General features: G+C 47.5%; 1 protein-coding gene across 1 annotated transcript; it reads left to right on the top strand.

Moving 5' to 3' along the window:
* On the top strand, nucleotides 1-5577 carry LOC141581160 (maestro heat-like repeat family member 5). Its single transcript, XM_074385709.1, has 7 exons — nucleotides 1-326; nucleotides 3004-3068; nucleotides 3542-3664; nucleotides 3811-3890; nucleotides 4298-4427; nucleotides 5200-5286; nucleotides 5548-5577. The coding sequence occupies exons 1-7, from the start codon at nucleotides 239-241 to the stop codon at nucleotides 5575-5577; spliced, it is 603 nt and encodes a 200-aa protein (XP_074241810.1). The 5' UTR covers nucleotides 1-238.
* Nucleotides 5578-17680: the final 12103 nt, after the last annotated feature.

Here is a 17680-nt window from a genome sequence, read left to right as displayed (position 1 = left end):
AGGGAGATCCCAGGATGGAAGACTCCTAGGCAAGTCCAGAAGGACCAGGGCCCTTCAGAGGGTCCTGAATCTTCCCGCGGGGAAGAAATGAGAAGCTGATCCTGGGACCCGGCACTGACCCTACTCAGCCAATTCCTTTCGTGGTAAATGGGCAGCGTCTGCCTAGGAAGGACTGTCTCGTGCCTGGCCTGCCCACCATTCTCGTCGCAAGCTGCAGTCTGCTGCCCCAAGCGCACAGATGAATCCGAGTTCTAACAAGCAAAAACCAAGCAGAGTACACTTCGATCCATCGACATCACAAGTCTCCTGGAAGTCCAACTTAGTGGGTGAGCAGTTGGTCCTGTCTCTCAGTTAACTGCGGGGTGCACAGAAGCGGTGGTGATTGCCCACGCCCTCACTTGAGGTATACTTAATGGGCACACATCTGCTCACTTCTGGCTACCCCATCACATCTCTAGACTCCCCATGCCTGTCCTTTTTCAGGCCTGCCTCCCTGAGAAGGCTGGAGCTGGGCCAGGAACAAGACATTGTCTGAGACTTTGAGTGACACCTCCTCTTAACTTTACTCCCAACCCCAAATATGTTCTGTTCCCCATACCAATTAATGGCAACTCAATCCTTGCAGTGTCTCAAGGCTGAGATTTATTTTATTTTATTTTTGAGGCGGAGTTTCGCTCTTGTTACCCAGGCTGGAGTGCAATGGCGCGATCTCAGCTCACCTCAACCTCCGTCTCCTGGGCTCAGGCAATTCTCCTGCCTCAGCCTCCCAAGTAGCTGGGATTACAGGCACGTGCCACCATGCCCAGCTAATTTTTGTATTTTTAATAGAGACAGGGTTTCACCATGTTGACCAGGATGGTCTCGATCTCTTGACCTCGTGATCCACCCATCTCGGCCTCCCAAAGTGCTGGGATTACAGGCATGAACCACCGCGCCTGGCCTAAGGCTGAGATTCTTGACCTCTCTCTCGTACTCACATCTGGCCCATCAGCTATTCCTGTTGGTTCTACCTTCAACATAGATACAGAATCTGACCATTCGTTTCTAACCACTTCCCTTGGTGTGAAACATCGTCATCTCACCTCTGGCTTATTGTCACAGTCTCCCAGCTGGTCTCTTGCTTCTGCCTACACCCCATGCCATTCTCCACCTCTGCTCCTGATCTATTCTCAACTCAACAGCCAGAGTGCTGTTGTTAATCAAAGTCAGGCCACTTTTATTCAAAACCTGCCCAGGGCTCCCATTCCCAAAGCCAACCATCTTTACAACGAGTCCCTCGTGATCTGCCCATTACTGCCCTACCTTCACCTCCCACCACTCTTCCCTGCTCCTCCCACTCCAGGCCTTCTGTCTTTCTTGTTGTTCCTCGAGCTTGCTAGGCATCATCCTGCTTCTGGGCCTTCATGTTTGCTGTTGCCTTGGCTTAGAATGCTGTCTCACCAGATATGTAAATGGCTTGCCATTCACGTCCTTCAAGACCACTCACATTCAATGAGATTTTCTTTGACTTCTGTATATGTACATATACAAACCTATATGGGCAAATACAAAACAAAGAAGGGTAGTTTTCCCAGCACAGTGTTCGAGCTCTAAGGGTGAAAAAATAAAAGAAGAAAAAAAGAAGGGTGGTTCCTGTGAAGGAACTCCCTGGTGTGTAAGAAGCTCTGTGACAGCAAAGATTATTGTCTCTTTTTTTCATTGTGCCTAGGAGAGGCCTTTTACATAGTAGGTGCTCAATAAATGTATGATGAAGAATGCACTTACTGATTTTCTATTATATGCCAGGAAGTATTCTAACATTTTTTTTCACATATTAATTCATTTAAATCCACAACAATAATAGATACTGTGATGATCCCCAGGTTAAAATATCAGAACTGAAGCTTGGGGGAATTTAATTTGCTCAAGATCACTTCTTACATGTATTAAGACTCATTGTTGTTTGGGCATGGTGGCTCGTGCCTGTAATCCCAGCACTTTGGGAGGCTGAGGCAGGCAGATCACAAGGTCGAGAGATCGAGACCATCCTGGCCAATATGAGGAAATTCTTTCTCTACTAAAAATACAAAAATTAGCTGGGCATGGTGGTGCACACCTGCAGTCCCAGCTACTCGGGAGCCCAGGCAGGAGAATCACTTGAACCCAGGAGGCGGAGGTTGCAGTGAGCCGAGATTGCACCACTGCATTCCACTCCAGCCTGGCGACAGAGGGAGACTCCTTCTAAAAAAAAAAAAAAAAAAGGACTCATTGTTCATTTAATCCTCAAACAATAACAGATACTATCATCTTCCCTGTCATACAGATGGGGAAAGTAAAGCTGACAGAGTTTAATTTGCCAAAGATCACAGAGGTGATCAAGCAGAGGAGCTGAGTTTTGAACTCATGTGGTTTAGTGCCAGAGCCATTGTGTGTAGCTCCGTGCTTTGGCTGCAGGTCCTATTGCGAGGGGCTTTGCTTCTAGGGCAATATGAGAGGGAAGCAGCAACTTGAACTCAGGCCGTGGCCCATGTTGCTTTGGAGCCCAGTGGTGTCACCAGCTCCTTCCTCTTGCTTTACCTCCTCCTGACTCCCCTTGGGTGAACAGGCTCTGTTCCTGGCCTCAACCGTCGGGCTCAGGGAGGCATGCCTGAAGGCTGTGCCGGTCCAGTTGGCACAGAAGCTTCCTGGGCTGAATTGGGGTTTCAAGTCCATTTACAACCAAAACTTTCAAAGGCAGTCTAGGACAGCCATAGAGATCTGTGGTCACTGGGAGTGACTTAAAGTTCTCCCTCCTCCCAATTGTTCTTCCATCCCCGGCCATGCCTGATTCAGAAAATATCTTAACTAAGTCCCCACATGATGACCTTTCCACTTTGGCTTCCACTGGCCTAGAGAAGTCCGTTCTCGGAACCCTGATAGCTTCTGAGCCTTCTTGGTGGACAGGAAGGGAGGGGAGGGGATGGCTCTGCCTTCCTGTTCCATCTGGTGGAATCAGCTAAACTCCCCAACTCCATCCCTTTTCAGGATTGCGCCAGTCAGAAAGAGAAGCCTATGAGTTAATAGTGAAATTTCTAGAAGAAGAACATATGGTAAGAAAGTTTTCTGATCCTTTTTGTGAACTGAGAAGGAAAGTAGAAAAAAAAAAAGAGGGCTTATACCTCTTGGGTTTTGGGTACTAGCCCTGGCTTGGAAGCCACCAGATACTCAGCCCATTGTTGCCTCCTGACCAGGTCGATCTTAGGTAGCTAGGCCACTGGATGGGGTGTCTGGGGCTCAGATCTTGCAGTTCCCCACCTGTAGGAAGGATCTTCATCAGAGATCCCTATCCCCACTGTCCCCCAGAGCCCTACATAGGCAGCCAGACATGGATGAGCAGCAGTCCTGGTGACAAGGACATTGTGCTGAGAAAATCGAGTGAGCAATCCATCCTTTGGCCTAGTTGATCAGAATCTGGGCTGGATGTGAGGGGCAGGGGCGGGGTACAGGTCTCATGTCCTGCCTGTGGGTAAAGCTAAGGGCTGAGGCCCAGCTTATGGGTAGCAGTCTGTGTATTGTGTCCTAGTCCGAGTTCACCAAGCTGAAGTTCCTGAGGGCTGTGGAAACCTTGAGTTGTGCTGTGCATGCCCAGGCAGATGGCAATATGGATGATTACTACCCCAAAACCATCCTAGCCAAGAAAATTGAGGTGAGAAACACCCAAGCTCTGCTGGGAGGTGGTCATTCAGGGATGAGGATGACAAGTCCCAGAAATGAGGACTGGCATCTCTCTCTGAGGGGGGTTCTTGTTTTGTTTTGTTTTGTTTTGTTTTTTTCTTTTCCTGGCCTTTCTAGATACTAATTCTTGAAGAATCCACTGAGAATTTGACGGGCAGCGTGCGTCAGCAAGCCATGCTCTGCATCGTGGCGCTGAGGTGCCTTTCCTGCTCTTACCCCTTCAGAGCCCCTAGGTCTCTGGTGCTGAGAACTCTTGTGTTGGGAGGAAGGGCAAGATTTGGGGATTTAACTTTTGGCTTGTGGGTGGCAGAGCCCTGATGGCTGCCACTTTACCTGCCTGCATCCTGGGGTGGAGGGGCTGTGCTCTCCAACTGTACTTTTGGGAGCGTATTAGGACATTCAGTGAGGGAAGCTTCCCCAGCAGCCTGGCCCTCCTCCCCCGGAGGAGAGGCCATTGGGAAGTATTTGGGGCCTCAGGTCCCCACTGTTTCCTGCACCTCAGAGAAAGCAGCAGAGCACATTCTCCCAGAGGGTCCCAGCAACATAACCCAGGCTCTCTCAGGGACCCCTGAAGCCTTTTGTCATTCCCCGTCTCTCCCTGCAGCCAGGTGAATCCACCATTCCACTTGTCCCAGAAACTGGACCTGGTAAATGTGGGCGTCTCCAGCATGTTCTCTCTGCCGCTCATCGTGCCCAGTCTGTGCCGAAGAGAAAACGCGAGTCTCTACCTCCAGGTAATCCCGGCCTCTTCATGGAGAGCTCCACGGGGAGGGTTTGTCTTTGGAGTCACCTTCTGTCTCTTAACTCCCCTCCCCTTCTCCTGCTCTGAACTCTCTGCAGAGTGGCCCTCAGGCTGCTAAGAGGTGCTCCAGCTGTCTTACCCTTGCCTGTCTTTCTGGGGATCTGGTCCATGCTCCTGCCCTATCCCTGTCCTTGCTCACTAAGGCTCACAGCAGCTTCAGTTGTGGGAGGAGACAGTCTAATAATAAAACCCACAGATACTATGGAGCAACTGACCAGTAGACTGCCAAATCTTCCCAGGGGCCTGTAGTTTTTTATTCTATTTTTAATTTTTAAATTTTGAGGCGGGGTCTCACTCTGTTGCCCAGGCTGGAGTATAGTGGTGCAATCATAGCTCACTGCAGCCTTGACCTCTGAGACTCAAGCTATCCTCCCATCTCAGCCTTTGTAGTTTTAAAAATAGACGTTTCCTGAACCCAACAGAATGACTCTAATGCGGAGAGTCCCACGGGGTCTGGCTTTCCTGGGGAGAATGGCCCAGTGCCTACATTTTACCACTGGGCCTGGTGCAGTCTTCATTGAGGCCAAGAAAGGTCAGCGCCGAGGAAGATCAGAGTGTGGCTGGCCAAGAGAGAGGGAATTCGGGGGGAGGCCCTATTCCTTCCTCCTGAGGTTGGGGACAAGGAGATGGGGGAGTGCCCCCAGGGAGCCGAGCTGGCACTGTGGCAGTCTGTTCTGGACGCTGCCTGTCTCTTCACTTGTCAGACGGTCCAGGCCTTAGATGACATGTTGCAGGCTCTTGTGATGGACGACATGAGGCCCAACATGCTCATACTGCAAAACTTCCTGGAGGTAAGCGCCCGTGGAAGCTGAAAACTGGGAAACTGATCAGGGAAACGGAAACTCTATGTTAATTCGAGCACGTTTGGGAGGAAAGGAAAAGAAGGTCAGGATAGCCTGGGTGTCACTCTAGTCCAAAGACCACTGGTTCTCAAGCTTCCGCGTACATAAGCATCACTTGAAGACGAATTTCTGTGTCTCCCATGACATATTGTTTTGAGGATCACATTTTGGAAGCCCAGCCAATTAAGCTGAGGACCCATTTCCCCCCAGAACTTGGACATACTGGGGCTTCAGCGGTAATAACATTTATATCCATGTCAGACTTTAATCTTCAAAATCTTTTCCCCTGTGGCAGAGTCTGCCGTTGCTCTGTGATAAAGATCTCCGCGCTTCACCATCCAGGCTACTGTTATATCCCTTAATGTAATCCTCACCAGAGACTCGATGTACTTCCTTAACTGTCTTCAGAGCTTTAAAGCATTTCAAATATTCTTAGTTCCAACAAATTATTATCCCCTGAGAGTAGTTTGAGTTGGGGAAACAGCCAAGAGTCACTTGAAACCGACTTTCATGAACAGGATGGTAATCAATTAGGGCAATATAATTTTGCGTAAAACACTGGATGTGACTGCAAATAAGGAGACAAGATGGCCCAAGCATCTTATGAAAAGACCTTGAACAGGGCTTTAGCTAGAGGGAGATTTGTCCACATGTTGGATGCGTGACACAGTTCTTTTGGAATGTGCCATCCCTGGTATGTTTGTTGAGAAGGATTTTTGTGCTTTTTAGTCAACCTTGCTATAAATGTAAGAACAAATGTTCTTCTGTTGTTCTGTTGTTCTTGGAGTCTGTGGGGAACAGAGATGCAAAACTTTGGTCCTGGTCAGGGTAGAGTCTTCAAGGGATCCATTACTAAGGTTCTCATTATCCAAAGATAAATGGTGCCCTGCAAAAGTACCACCTGAAACAGGTTCCAACATTTTGTAGGAGAAATCAATTTATCTTGATAAATAAAATAGAAAGTATAAAACTAAGTTATTTTTATGTGTAATAAAATTATATTTGCGCTGGATGCCGTGGCTCACACCTGTAATCCTGGCACTTTGGGACGACAAGGCAGGGAGATCACAAGGTCAAGAGTTTGAGACCAGCCTGGCCCATATGGTAAAACCCAGTCTCTACTAAAAATATAAAAGTTAGCCAGGCATGGTGGCAGACAGCTGTAGTCCCAGCTACTCAGGAGGCTGAGGCAGGAGAATTGCTGGAACCCAGGAGGCGGGGGTTGCAGTGAGCTGAGATCATGCCATTGCACTCCAGCCTGGGTGACAGAGCCAGACTCCGTCTCAAAAAATTAATTAATTAAAATTTATATTTGCACCAGATGCTGTGGATCGCGCCTATAATCCTAGCACTTTGGGAGGCTGAGATGGGCAGATCTCGAGGTCAGGAGTTCGAGACCAGCCTGACCAACATGGTGAAACCCCCGTCTCTACTAAAGAATCAAATTAGCCAGGCACGGCAGCACACACCTGTAATCCCAGCTGCTCAGGAGGCTGAGGCAGGAGAATCGCTTGAACCCAGGAGGCGGAGCTTGCAGTGAGCCAAGATCACACCACTGTACTCCAGCCTTGGCAACACAGTGAGACTCTTGTCTTAAAAAAAAAAAAAAAATTATATTTGCTGTCTTGAGATAATTCTCAGTCAAGTGTGTATATTTTAGACACGTTTTTTTCCTACAAGATGACATGATAGCATAATACAACATCATTTATTTCACATTTGACTTTGCATAGAAAGGTCAAATTTGAGGTCTATGTGTTTTCTTAAGGGCCCTCCTTTTCTTTTGTCTTTTCTTTTTCCTTTTTTGAGGGGGAGGGACGGAGTCTCTCTCTGTCGCCAGGCTAGAGTGCAGTAGTGTGATCTTGGCTCACTGCAACCTCTGCCTCCCAGGTTCAAGTGATTCTCCTGCCTGAAGTGATTCTCCTGCCTCAGCCTCCTGAGTAGCTGGGATTACAGGTGTGCGACACCATGTCCAGCTAATTTTTGTATTTTTTAGTAGAGACGGGGTTTCACCATGTTGGCAAGGCTGGTCTCAATCTCCTGACCTTGTGATCCTCCCACCTTGGCCTCCCAAAGTGCTGGGATTACAGGTGTGAGCCACAGCGCCCGGCTTTGTTTTCCATTTTTAAATTAAGGTATAATTTCCATACGGTATAATTCAGCTGTTAGTGTGTAGATCTGTGGGATTTGACAAATGCATGCAGTCCCGTAACTATAGCCACAATGAAACTATAGAGCAGTTCTATCATCCTTCAAATTCCCCCATGACTCTTATGGTCAGCCCCTTCTCCATTCCCCACCCCAGGCAATGGCTGATTGGTTTCCTTTCCCTATATCATCTAGGTGCAGTGGTTCATGCCTATGATCCCAGCACTTTGGGAGGGTGAGGTAGGGGGATCATCGGATCCCAGGAGTTTGAGACCAGCCTGGGCAACATATGAGACCCGACCTCTACTAAAAATAAAAAAATACACATTAGCTGGGTCTGGTGGTGTGCACCTGTTGTCTCGGCTACTGGGGAGGCTGAGCTGGGGGATCGCCTGAGGCCCGGATGTTGAGGCTGCAGTGAGCTGTGATTGTGCTGCTGCACTCCAGCCTGGGCAACAAAGCTGGACCCTGTCTCGAAAGTGAACAAATAAATAAATAAGATAATTAAAATGTTATCTAAGGCCAAGTACTCCAGCCTAGGCAACAAATCGAGACCCTGTCTCAAAAATAATTAAAATGTTATCTAAGTCCGGGTACAGTGGCTTATGCCTGTAATTCTAGCACTTTGGGAGGATCACTTGAGCCCAGGAGATGAAGCCCAGCCTGGGTAACATAGACTCCATCTCAACAAATAATAAAAAAAGTTATCTGGGCATGATGTTGTGTGCCTGTGGCCCCAGCTGCTTGGGAGGCTGAGGTGGGAGGATCACCTGAGCCAAGGAGGTTGCGGCCTCAGTGAGCTGTGATCATGCCACTGTACTCCAGCCTGGGCAACAGAGGGAGACCTTGTCTCAAAGTAAAAAAAAAAAAAAAAAAAAAAAGTCATCTAAATGGAGTTATCTAGTAGACAGTCTCTGGAGTCTGTCTTCTTTCATTTAGCAGAATGAATTTGAGATTTACTCACGTTGTGATGTGTATCAGTGCTTTCTCTTTATTTTTTAATTGAGTAGATGGATCACAGTTTGTACATTCATTTTCCAGTTGAGGAACTTTTGGGTTGTTTCCAGATTGGGACCATTACAAATAAAGCTGCTATAAATCTCTGTGTACAGGCTTTTACATGAACATAGGTGTTCATTTCCCTTGGGTAAATCTCTTGGAGTGAGATTGTTATGTTGTATGACATGTGGATGTTTGACTTGATAAGATTCTTCCTCCAGGCTGTGCACGGTGGCTCACACCTGTTTGGGAGGCCAAGGTGGGCCGAGCACCTGAGGTTGGGAGTTTGAGACCAGCGTGAGCAACATGGAGAAACCTCGTATCTACTAAAAATACAAAATTAGCTGGGCGTGGTAGTGCATGCCTGTAATACCAGCTACTCAGGAGGCTGAGGCAGGAGAATTGCTTGAACCTGGGAGGCAGAGGTTGTGGTGAGCTGAGATTATGCCATTACACTTTAGCCTGGGCTAAAACTTTAGCCTGAGCAAAACTCCACCAAAAAAAAAAAAAAAAAAAAAAAAAAAAAGATTCTTCCAAAGTGTTTTCCCAAGTAGCCATACCATTTCCATTCCCACTAGCAATGTGTAAGAGTTCCAGTTGTTGCAGGGCGCGGTGGCTCACGCCTGTAATCCCAGCACTTTGGGAGGCCGAGGCGGGTAGATTACGAGGTCAAGAGATGAAGACCATCCTGGTCAACATAGTAAAACCTCGCCTCTACTAAAAATACAAAAAATGAGCTGGGCATGGTGGTGTGTGCCTGTAATCCCAGCTACTCAGAAGGCTGAGGCAGGAGAATTGCCTGAACCCAGGAGGCAGAGGTTGCGGTGAGCCGAGATCGCGCCATTGCACTCCAGCCTGGGTAACAAGAGTGAAACTCCGTCTCAAAAAAATGAAAAGAGCTCCAGTTGTTCTGCATCCATGCCAGCATGTGATATTGTTAGGGTTTCCTTGTAGTCATTCTTACAGATGTGTAGTGATATCTCTTTGTGGTTTTAACTTGCATTTCCTAGTGACTTATGCTGGGTACCTTTTCGTAGACTTATTTGCCAGCCATCTGCATGTCTGCTTTGATGAAGTGTCTGTTTAAATCTTTTGCTCATTTTTTTGTTTGTTTGTTTTGAGATGGAGTTTTGCTCTTGTGGCCCAGGCTGGAGTACAATGGCACGGTCTCTGCTTACCGTAACCTCTGCCTCCCAGGTTCAAATGATTCTCCTGCCTCAGCCTCCCAAGTATCTGGGATTACAGGCACCCACCATCATGCCTGGCTAATTTTGTAATTTTTTTTAGTAGAGACAGGGTTTCTCCATGTTGGTCAGGCTGGTTTCGAACTCCCAACCTCAGGTGATCCATTGGCCTCGGCCTCCCAAAGTGCTGGGATTACAGGCATGAGCTAACACACCCAGCGTGTCCTTTTTTTTTTTTTTTAAGATTATTTTCTTATTTGGGGATTTGAGAGCTCTTTATTTTATCTTATTTGAGATAGGGTCTTACTCTGTCGCCCAGGCTGGAGAGCAGTGACACCATCACTGATCACTGCAGCCTCAAACCTCCCTGAGAGACCTTCCCACCTCGGTCTCTTGAGTAGCTAGGACCATAGGTGTGTGCCACCATGCTCCACTAATTTTTGAATTTTATGGGCCAGGCACATTGGCTCACACCTGTAATCCCACCACTTTGAGAAGTTGAAGTGGGTGGGTCACTTGAAGTCAGGAGTTCAAAACCAGCCTGGCCAAGTGGCAAAACCCTGTTTCTACTAAAAATATAAAAATTAGCCAGGCATGGTGCCATGTGCCTATAATCTCAGCTACTGGGGTGGCTGAGGCAGGAAAATCTCTTGAACCTGGGAGAAGAGGGTTGCAGAGAGCCAAGATCACACCACGGCACTCCAGTCTGGGCAACAGAGTAAGACTTCGTCTCAAAATAAATAAATAAATAAAAATTATGTAGAGATAGCATCTCCCTATGTTGCCCATGCTGGTCTTGAGCTCCTGGGCTCAAGCAATCCTCCTACCTTGACCTCCCAAAGTGCTGGGATTATAAGTGTGAGCTACCACCCCCAGCCTTAAAAGCTCTTTGTATATTCTGGATATAAATCTTTTGTTAGCTATGTGATTTGCAGATATTTTCTCCCATTTTGTGGCCTGATTTTATATAGTGTCTTTTTTTTTTTTTTTTTTTTTTAGATGAAGTGTCACTCTGTCAGCCAGGCTGGAGTGCAGTGGCACAATCTCAGTTCACTAAACCTTCCATGTTCAAGCATTCTCCTGCCTCAGCCTCCCAAGTAGCTGGGATTACAGGCGCACGCCATCATACCCAGCTAATTTTTGTATTTTTAGTAGAGACAGGGCTTCACCATTCTGACCAGCCATTCATTGAAAGCCCACAACAGGTTGAAGTCCTGACTTTGGGTGACCCACCCGCCTTAGCCTCCCAAAGTGCTGGGATTATAGGTGTGAGCCACCACACCCGGCCCTGGCCACTCTTAACAGTGTATTTTGAAGAGCAGGTAGTTATTCATGTTGATAAAGTCCAAATTATTATTTTATAGTTATATTATGTAGGAATTTATAGTTGTATTATGTAGGAATTTTTGCCTTCCTTAAGTATTTTCTCATTTTCTTCTAGAATCTCATCATTTTACATTTTAAGTCTGTGGTCAATTCTGAATTAACTTTTGTATTGGATGGTTAGATATACATTGTGGTTCATTTCTCTTTTTTTGGCACATGGCTGTCTATGATGGGGTTCAATGCCTTGGGAGAAAGACTACCCTCAAGGACATCTGTCCAGCAGCTATGATATAGGACACGCTTTTCCAAAAGTTTGCAGCAGGCAGGGCACAGGCCTTTCTTACCTGGTGGGATCTCAACCTGGTGTAGTAATATAATGCTTACAGGGTTTCTGGGAGGATAGAGTGAGTTATTCTATTCAGAATACTTACCTGTGTCACGATTATTATTAACCTCCAGGAATGAATGGCTCTGAATCTCATCCTTCAGAGACCACTTTACCCCTTCCTCTGGCCTAGCAGGTAGGGGTTTGTATGGACATGCTGTCAAGAGAGCCCTGTCTCCCCACCTTATCCCATTCCTGCTTGTCCACTGCTTTGTAATTCTACATCTAAGGCACAGCACTGTTTGTCAGAAGAGACCCAGAAGGTAGCAGGTGAAGCCCAGAGACTTTTTTTTTTTTTTTTTGAGACGGAGTTTCACTCTTGTTGCCCAGGCTGGAGTGCAATGGCATGATCTCGGCTCACCACAACCTCTGCCTCCTGGGCTCAAGCGATTCTCCTGCCTCAGCCTCCTGAGTAGCTGGGACTACAGGCATGTGCTACCACACCCAGCTAATTTTGTATTTTTAGTAGAGACAGCGTTTCTCCATGTTGGTCAGGCTGATCTTGAACTCCTGACCTCAGGGGATCCGCCTGCCTCAGCCTCCCAAAGTGCTGGGATTACAGGCATGAGTCACTGTGCCTGGCCAGCCCCGGAGACTCTAAAACACACCTTTGCTTTGCCAAGTTCATGGGGCTGTGCACTCTGGCGCCTGCCATGACTTCCTCCTTTTTGTCTTTCTGACAGTCAGGAATGTGGAATCAAGAGAAGGAACGGAGCAGCACTCCCACAGAAGGTGTCACAAGGTCTCTTTGCTCCTTTTCCAGATCATCTTACCTTGGTCCTTACTGTCAGACAAAGTGCACGAACAGACGCGGGCCTTGGGCACTGTTTCCCGGCTGCTGAGGTTTATTTGCGATTTCCCTGAACTGTCAGTGAGTGCTTGGAGTCGGGGAAAAGGCTGACCCAGCGGGCCTTGCTTCTCTGCACATGGGGTGTCTGAGAGCCTATGGCTCCACAGAGGGTTACTGGGGGGTGGGTGATCAAAGGGTCCCCCTTTTTTTTGCATTAGTGCCTTTTCTGTTTCTATGGGGTATGAGGCTTGACTCGTTTGCTTGATCTGCCCTTGGCCAAGTGAGTTCCAATTGGCTGGACACATCTCAGCCTTGTTGGGGAACCTGGGTCTAAACAGCTGGGTTGGGTTCACAGCTTCCCATTGGCTACATGTTTCAGGGATCTGGCTGCCCGTTTCCCTGGGTGCTGCTTTGAAAGGTTTTTCTTGGCCAGGGAAAGAGTGTGGAGCTGGTGAGGTGAGGCGATGCATGCAGGCAAATGATTTAGTGGTGAGGAGGGGCAGAGAGGCTGGACAGGGCTGGTGGCCACCGTGCAGGGAAGTCCCTTTTGGGTTGGTGGGGAGTTAACCAGTTTCCTCTTCCGGGCAGCACATGGAGGAATTCGCGATGAGTGGGAAACTGATGAGCATCTTGGGCCTCTTCTGCATGGGCTACAACCACGAGATCAGCATAGAGGCATCAGAGGCATTGCATTACCTGTTCAAAATCCTTGTGCTTCAGAGAAGTAAGCACTATGAGCCTGAGTGGCCATTGGGCTGCAGCCCTGGGGACCCATGAATAGCAAAAGCATATATATACACACTATTCACAGAATGCTCACATTGTGTTAGGCACATGATAAAGAGCAGTTCCTTCTCACGAGGGCACTGGAGTAAATATGCTAAGATGCCCCAAGATGGGGGAGCCCCATTAGAAGTAGATCTGGAAACTGTCTGGATGAGCTACATCCCCGCTTTGCTGATGCAATGCCCTCTTGTATGAGATTCTTGGGGAAAAGGAGAGCCACCTATGGAATCAACCTGGACACTCAGGATTTTCCAGTGGTCCCAGCCTTACCGTTAGGCCTAAGACTAAGAAAATGAACATATTTTCTTAGGGAACAAATTGAGCCCATCTTTGCTCAAGGAAAACAAAAAATACAAATAGCCATACATGCTTACAGAGGTGCCAGGAGGATTTGCAAACATCCCTGAAAGGAGTTTCAGAAACTCTGACTTCTCATGGTTCCACAGGGCATACTTCTCATGACGGCATTTGCTCAGCACCCGTAGGTAGAACAGTCCATATTCTGGCACAGTGCAGGGACAGCTGCATGGATCAGACAGTCCACAGCCACATTCTCCCTCCACCCATTGGCCGGTGCTGGGGAACTCTCCCCATTCTGTTGAGCAAATGTTATTTCACCCATTTCACTCTGTTGATCTTCTCTGAGGTTTGGAGGGGAAATAAAGAAGGGTGTGTTCCTTTTTTCCTGTTAAGGCCCTGCCCCTTAATTGTTGTTTTTGGACTGTAGGTGAGAAACAGAAGACAGAGTCTATCCTGAAGGATTTACAGAAACATTTCCGTGCGGAATGGTTTGCCAGCCTGCAGGATCTAACACTGGTAACCCTCACTCTCCACAGGGCATGAAACACCCGGATGGGGACCTACGGCAGGGAAGAAGGAGAGCTGGGGTGGGAGATTGTAGAGGGCCTGGGTGGGACCACAGAGGAGTAATCTTTCACCCAGGGGAGTGTCTCCAAAGCTCGAGGACTCCTGGACAGCAAGCTGGAGGGGTAAGGCCCATCCTCTAGCTGCACTTGAGTTGACTGAGGCTTGAGGTCACTGAGAGAGTTCTTTTTTGAGACGGAGTTTTGCTCTTGTTGCCAGGCTGGAGTGCAGTGGCGTGATCTCAGCTCACTTGCAACCTCTGCCTCCCGGGTTCAAGCAGTTCTCCTGCCTTAGCCTCCTGGGTAGCTGGGATTACAGGCCTGTGACATCATGCCTGCCTATATTTTGTACTTTTAGTAGAGATGGGGTTTCACCATGCTGGCCAGGATGGTCTTGAACTCCTGAATGATCCACCTGCCTCAGCCTCCCAAAGTGCTGGGATTACAGGCATGAGCCACTGTGCCTGGCTGAGAGTTCTTTAAAAGAAGTTTAGTCAGCCCTATTCTCCTCCTACAGATTGTGTCCTTGCACCTTGTTTATAGCCTGGCCTTCATTTTTTTCATTCAGTAAAGATGTATTGGTTGTCTTAGGTATGGCGTCTCCAGGCTCAGTCAACTCAAATCACTCCATTCAGGAGTCCTCCCTTGCTTTCTCCTCGCCCTCACTCTCCACATCCAGTTCAACACCAGGTTCATTCGTCCTGCCCTCTGGATATCTCTTCCTGTTCCAGCCATACTGTGGGACCCCCAGCGCCTCTTGCCTGGGTCACTGCAGCAGCCCCTTACTGGTCATCCTGTTTCCGACTATGCTTCTTTTTTTTTTTTTGAGACGGAGTTTCGCTCTTGTTACCCAGGCTGGAGTGCAATGGCACAATCTGGGCTCTCCGCAACCTCCGCCTCCTGGGTTCAGGCAATTCTCCTGCCTCAGCCTCCTGAGTAGCTGGGATTACAGGCACGTGCCACCATGCCCAGCTAATTTTTGTATTTTTTTTTTTAGTAGAGACGGGGTTTCACCGTGTTGACCAGGATGGTCTCGATCTCTTGACCTCGTGATCCATCCGCCTTGGCCTCCCAAAGTGCTGGGATTACAGGCTTGAGCCACCGCGCCCGGCCTGCGACTATGCTTCTTGTCACAGCATTTTCTATGCCACAGTCAGAGAACTGCATTTCTAAAATTTATTATTTTTAATAATATTTAAAATAATAAATAAAAATATAATAAATACATAATAAAAATAATTATTCCCCTTCAAACTTTGCACTGACTCCCCACCTTCCTCAATCTAAAGTGCAAACTTGGCCGGGCATAGTGGCTCACGCCTGTAATCCAAGCACTTTGGAGGCCAAGGCGGGCTGATCACCTGAGATCGGGAATTCAAGACCAGCCTGACCAGCATGGTGAAACCCCATCTTTATTAAAAAAAAAAAAGTGCAAACTTGCTCACTTGACCCACAAGACCCTTCATGACCTGGTCTCTGCTGTAACTGTCCTGCCTCATCTTGTCTCAGTCTCTCTTTTCCACTGGCCCAGGTGTCCTTTGCAGGGCTCAGTAGTGAGGCTGAACTTCCCTCTGCTCCAGGCCTTTGCACATTCTGTTCCCTCTGCCTGGAACTCTGCCCTTCTTTTTCCTCGGGTCTGAATCATGGCAGAAGGGGAAGCAAACACATTCTTCTTCACATGGCGGCAGGAAGGAGAAGTGCTGAGCAAAGAAGAAAAAGCCCCTTATAAAACCATCAGATCTCGTGAGAACTCACTCACTGTCACAAGAACAGCATGAGGGTAACTGCCCTGACCCACGGGGATTATGGGAACTACAATTCAAGATGAGATTTGGGTAGGAACACAGCCAAAGGGTATCACTCACATGGCACTGTAACTGCCTGTTTACTTGCCCTGACTTGATGGTAAATTCCTTGACGGTAAAGGCATTGTATGTCTTAGTCACAGTTGTCACCAGTTCCCAGCAATAGAAACAGGCACAGAGCTGGGCCTCTATATTGTTTGAGGGAATGAACTTCACGTGGATATGCAGGTGTGGGCTCAGAGGCATGAGGCATGTCTGCTGTACATAACAGCAATTCTACTTGCATGGAATGCTGCAAACTCACTAGAACTCATTTCTAATGGACTCACTTACTTGCATTCCAAATCAAAGTAGAAATGGCTTTTGCATTGTCCTCTGGACCACTGCTCCTTCCTGGAGACTTCGGAGCTGGTGGCACTCCGAAGCTTGGCTCACACCATGGAATAGCCAGATGCTGGCCAGGGACTGCCTCCACTGGCCCCTGGTTCATTGGTCTCTTTGGAAGCCAGAGGCTTTGGGGCAGACCTAAGTTCAGATGCCGGCATTGTGGAGACAGCAGTTCTTCTTTCTTCAGTTCTTCAGGAAATACCTGACCCCTGAGGAGAGAGCGGACATGATCATAGTGACCATGGAGGCCATGACCAACACCACCAGGCATGATATCTCTGCAGCTTCCAAGATGTTAAAGATGATCCTGAAGTACACAATTCCAGAGATTGGGAAGGTAGCGCTCTGGGGACCTAGTGGGTCAAGGTCAATTTAAGAATTCTTCCTTTCTGTTTTGTTTTGGGTCTTGTTCTATCTCCTACCAGTTTGGAGTTTAAAGAATGATCATGCTTCAACCCAGAGGAGAAAAGGTTGAACGGGGAGTTGTTTGTGATTGTGGAAAAGACTCTTCTGTGGGAAAGGGTGACCATCTGGCCTCCATCTCCACCAGGATGGGAAGAAGAATTGAGTCAATGCTATAGCAGACTACTAGGGGCTCCTAGGACCAGGCGAGACCTCAGTCATCCTTCCTGGGTCCAGACTGGGTCTAGTATTTGATATGTTAGGTCTATAGGTGCCTTCTTTATTCAGGAGGGAGGATTCAGGGGTGTATAAATATTATATTTGTACATATATATATATTATATATATATATATACACATCCATATATATATTTTATATATATATATATACACATCCATAAACTTATGAGACTCTAACGTAAGTAGAGATGAAATACAGAGACTCCTTTATGAGAGCTGGGACTGGTTCTCAGTAAAAAATGAAGACTGCATAGGGCTAAGCGAGTGGCTTACCAGTAATCCTAGCACTTTGGGAGGCTGAGGCAGGTGGATCACGAGGTCAGGAGTTCGAGATCAGCCTGGTCAACATGGTGAAACCCTGTCTCTACTAAAATACAAAAAATTAGCTGGGCATGGTGGCAGGCACCTGTAATCCCAGCTACTCAGGAGGCTGAGGCAGGAGAATCGCATGAACCCAGGAGGCTGAGATTGCAGTGAGCCGAGACTGCGCCATAGCACTCCAGCCTGGGTAACAGAGCAAGACTCCATCTCAAATAATAATAATAATAATAGTAGTAGTAGTAGTAGTAGTAGTAGTAGTAATAAAGTTAAGACAGCACAATTTAGCTGTCCTTTTTATTACACTGTTTTAAAAGATCGTATGGACTGATGGAGTCCCTCTCATTTTAATGGCCTAACCCACTTCTCTACCTCACTTATCTCTCCACAATAGGTTCTTTTTTTTTTTTAAGATGGGGTTTCACCATGTTGGTCAGGCTGGTCTTGAACTCCCAACTTCAGGTGATCCGCCCACCTTGGCCTCCAAAGTGCTTAGATTACAGACGTGAGCCACCATGCCCGGCCCACAACAGGTTCTATTAGCAGTTCAGGAATCTTACACTTTCTACTTCTCTGGCCTGGATTTCCATTTGATTGAATACCTCAGAGCAGACCACAGATAAGCTCCTAGAGTTGAAGGGGACCCCAAAAGTCAACGACTCTAACTCCCCACTTGACGCTTGTAATCTCTTTTGAATGTTTCAAATCTA

Source organism: Saimiri boliviensis, chromosome 14 (genome assembly GCF_048565385.1).
Source record: "Saimiri boliviensis isolate mSaiBol1 chromosome 14, mSaiBol1.pri, whole genome shotgun sequence".
NCBI classification, from domain to species: domain Eukaryota; kingdom Metazoa; phylum Chordata; class Mammalia; order Primates; family Cebidae; genus Saimiri; species Saimiri boliviensis.
Note: the sequence above shows the minus strand (reverse complement) of the source record. Positions and strands in the feature narration are given on the sequence as shown.

Bases quoted from the DNA above. Each gene is read 5' to 3' on its own strand.
- LOC141581160 (XM_074385709.1), top strand. From the start codon at position 239: ATGAATCCGAGTTCTAACAAGCAAAAACCAAGCAGAGTACACTTCGAT. The intron at 327-3,003 runs GTGAGCAGTTGG...ATCCCTTTTCAG, and splicing joins CTGGAAGTCCAACTTAGTGG to GATTGCGCCAGTCAGAAAGA. The intron at 3,665-3,810 runs GTGAGAAACACC...TGGCCTTTCTAG, and splicing joins TCCTAGCCAAGAAAATTGAG to ATACTAATTCTTGAAGAATC.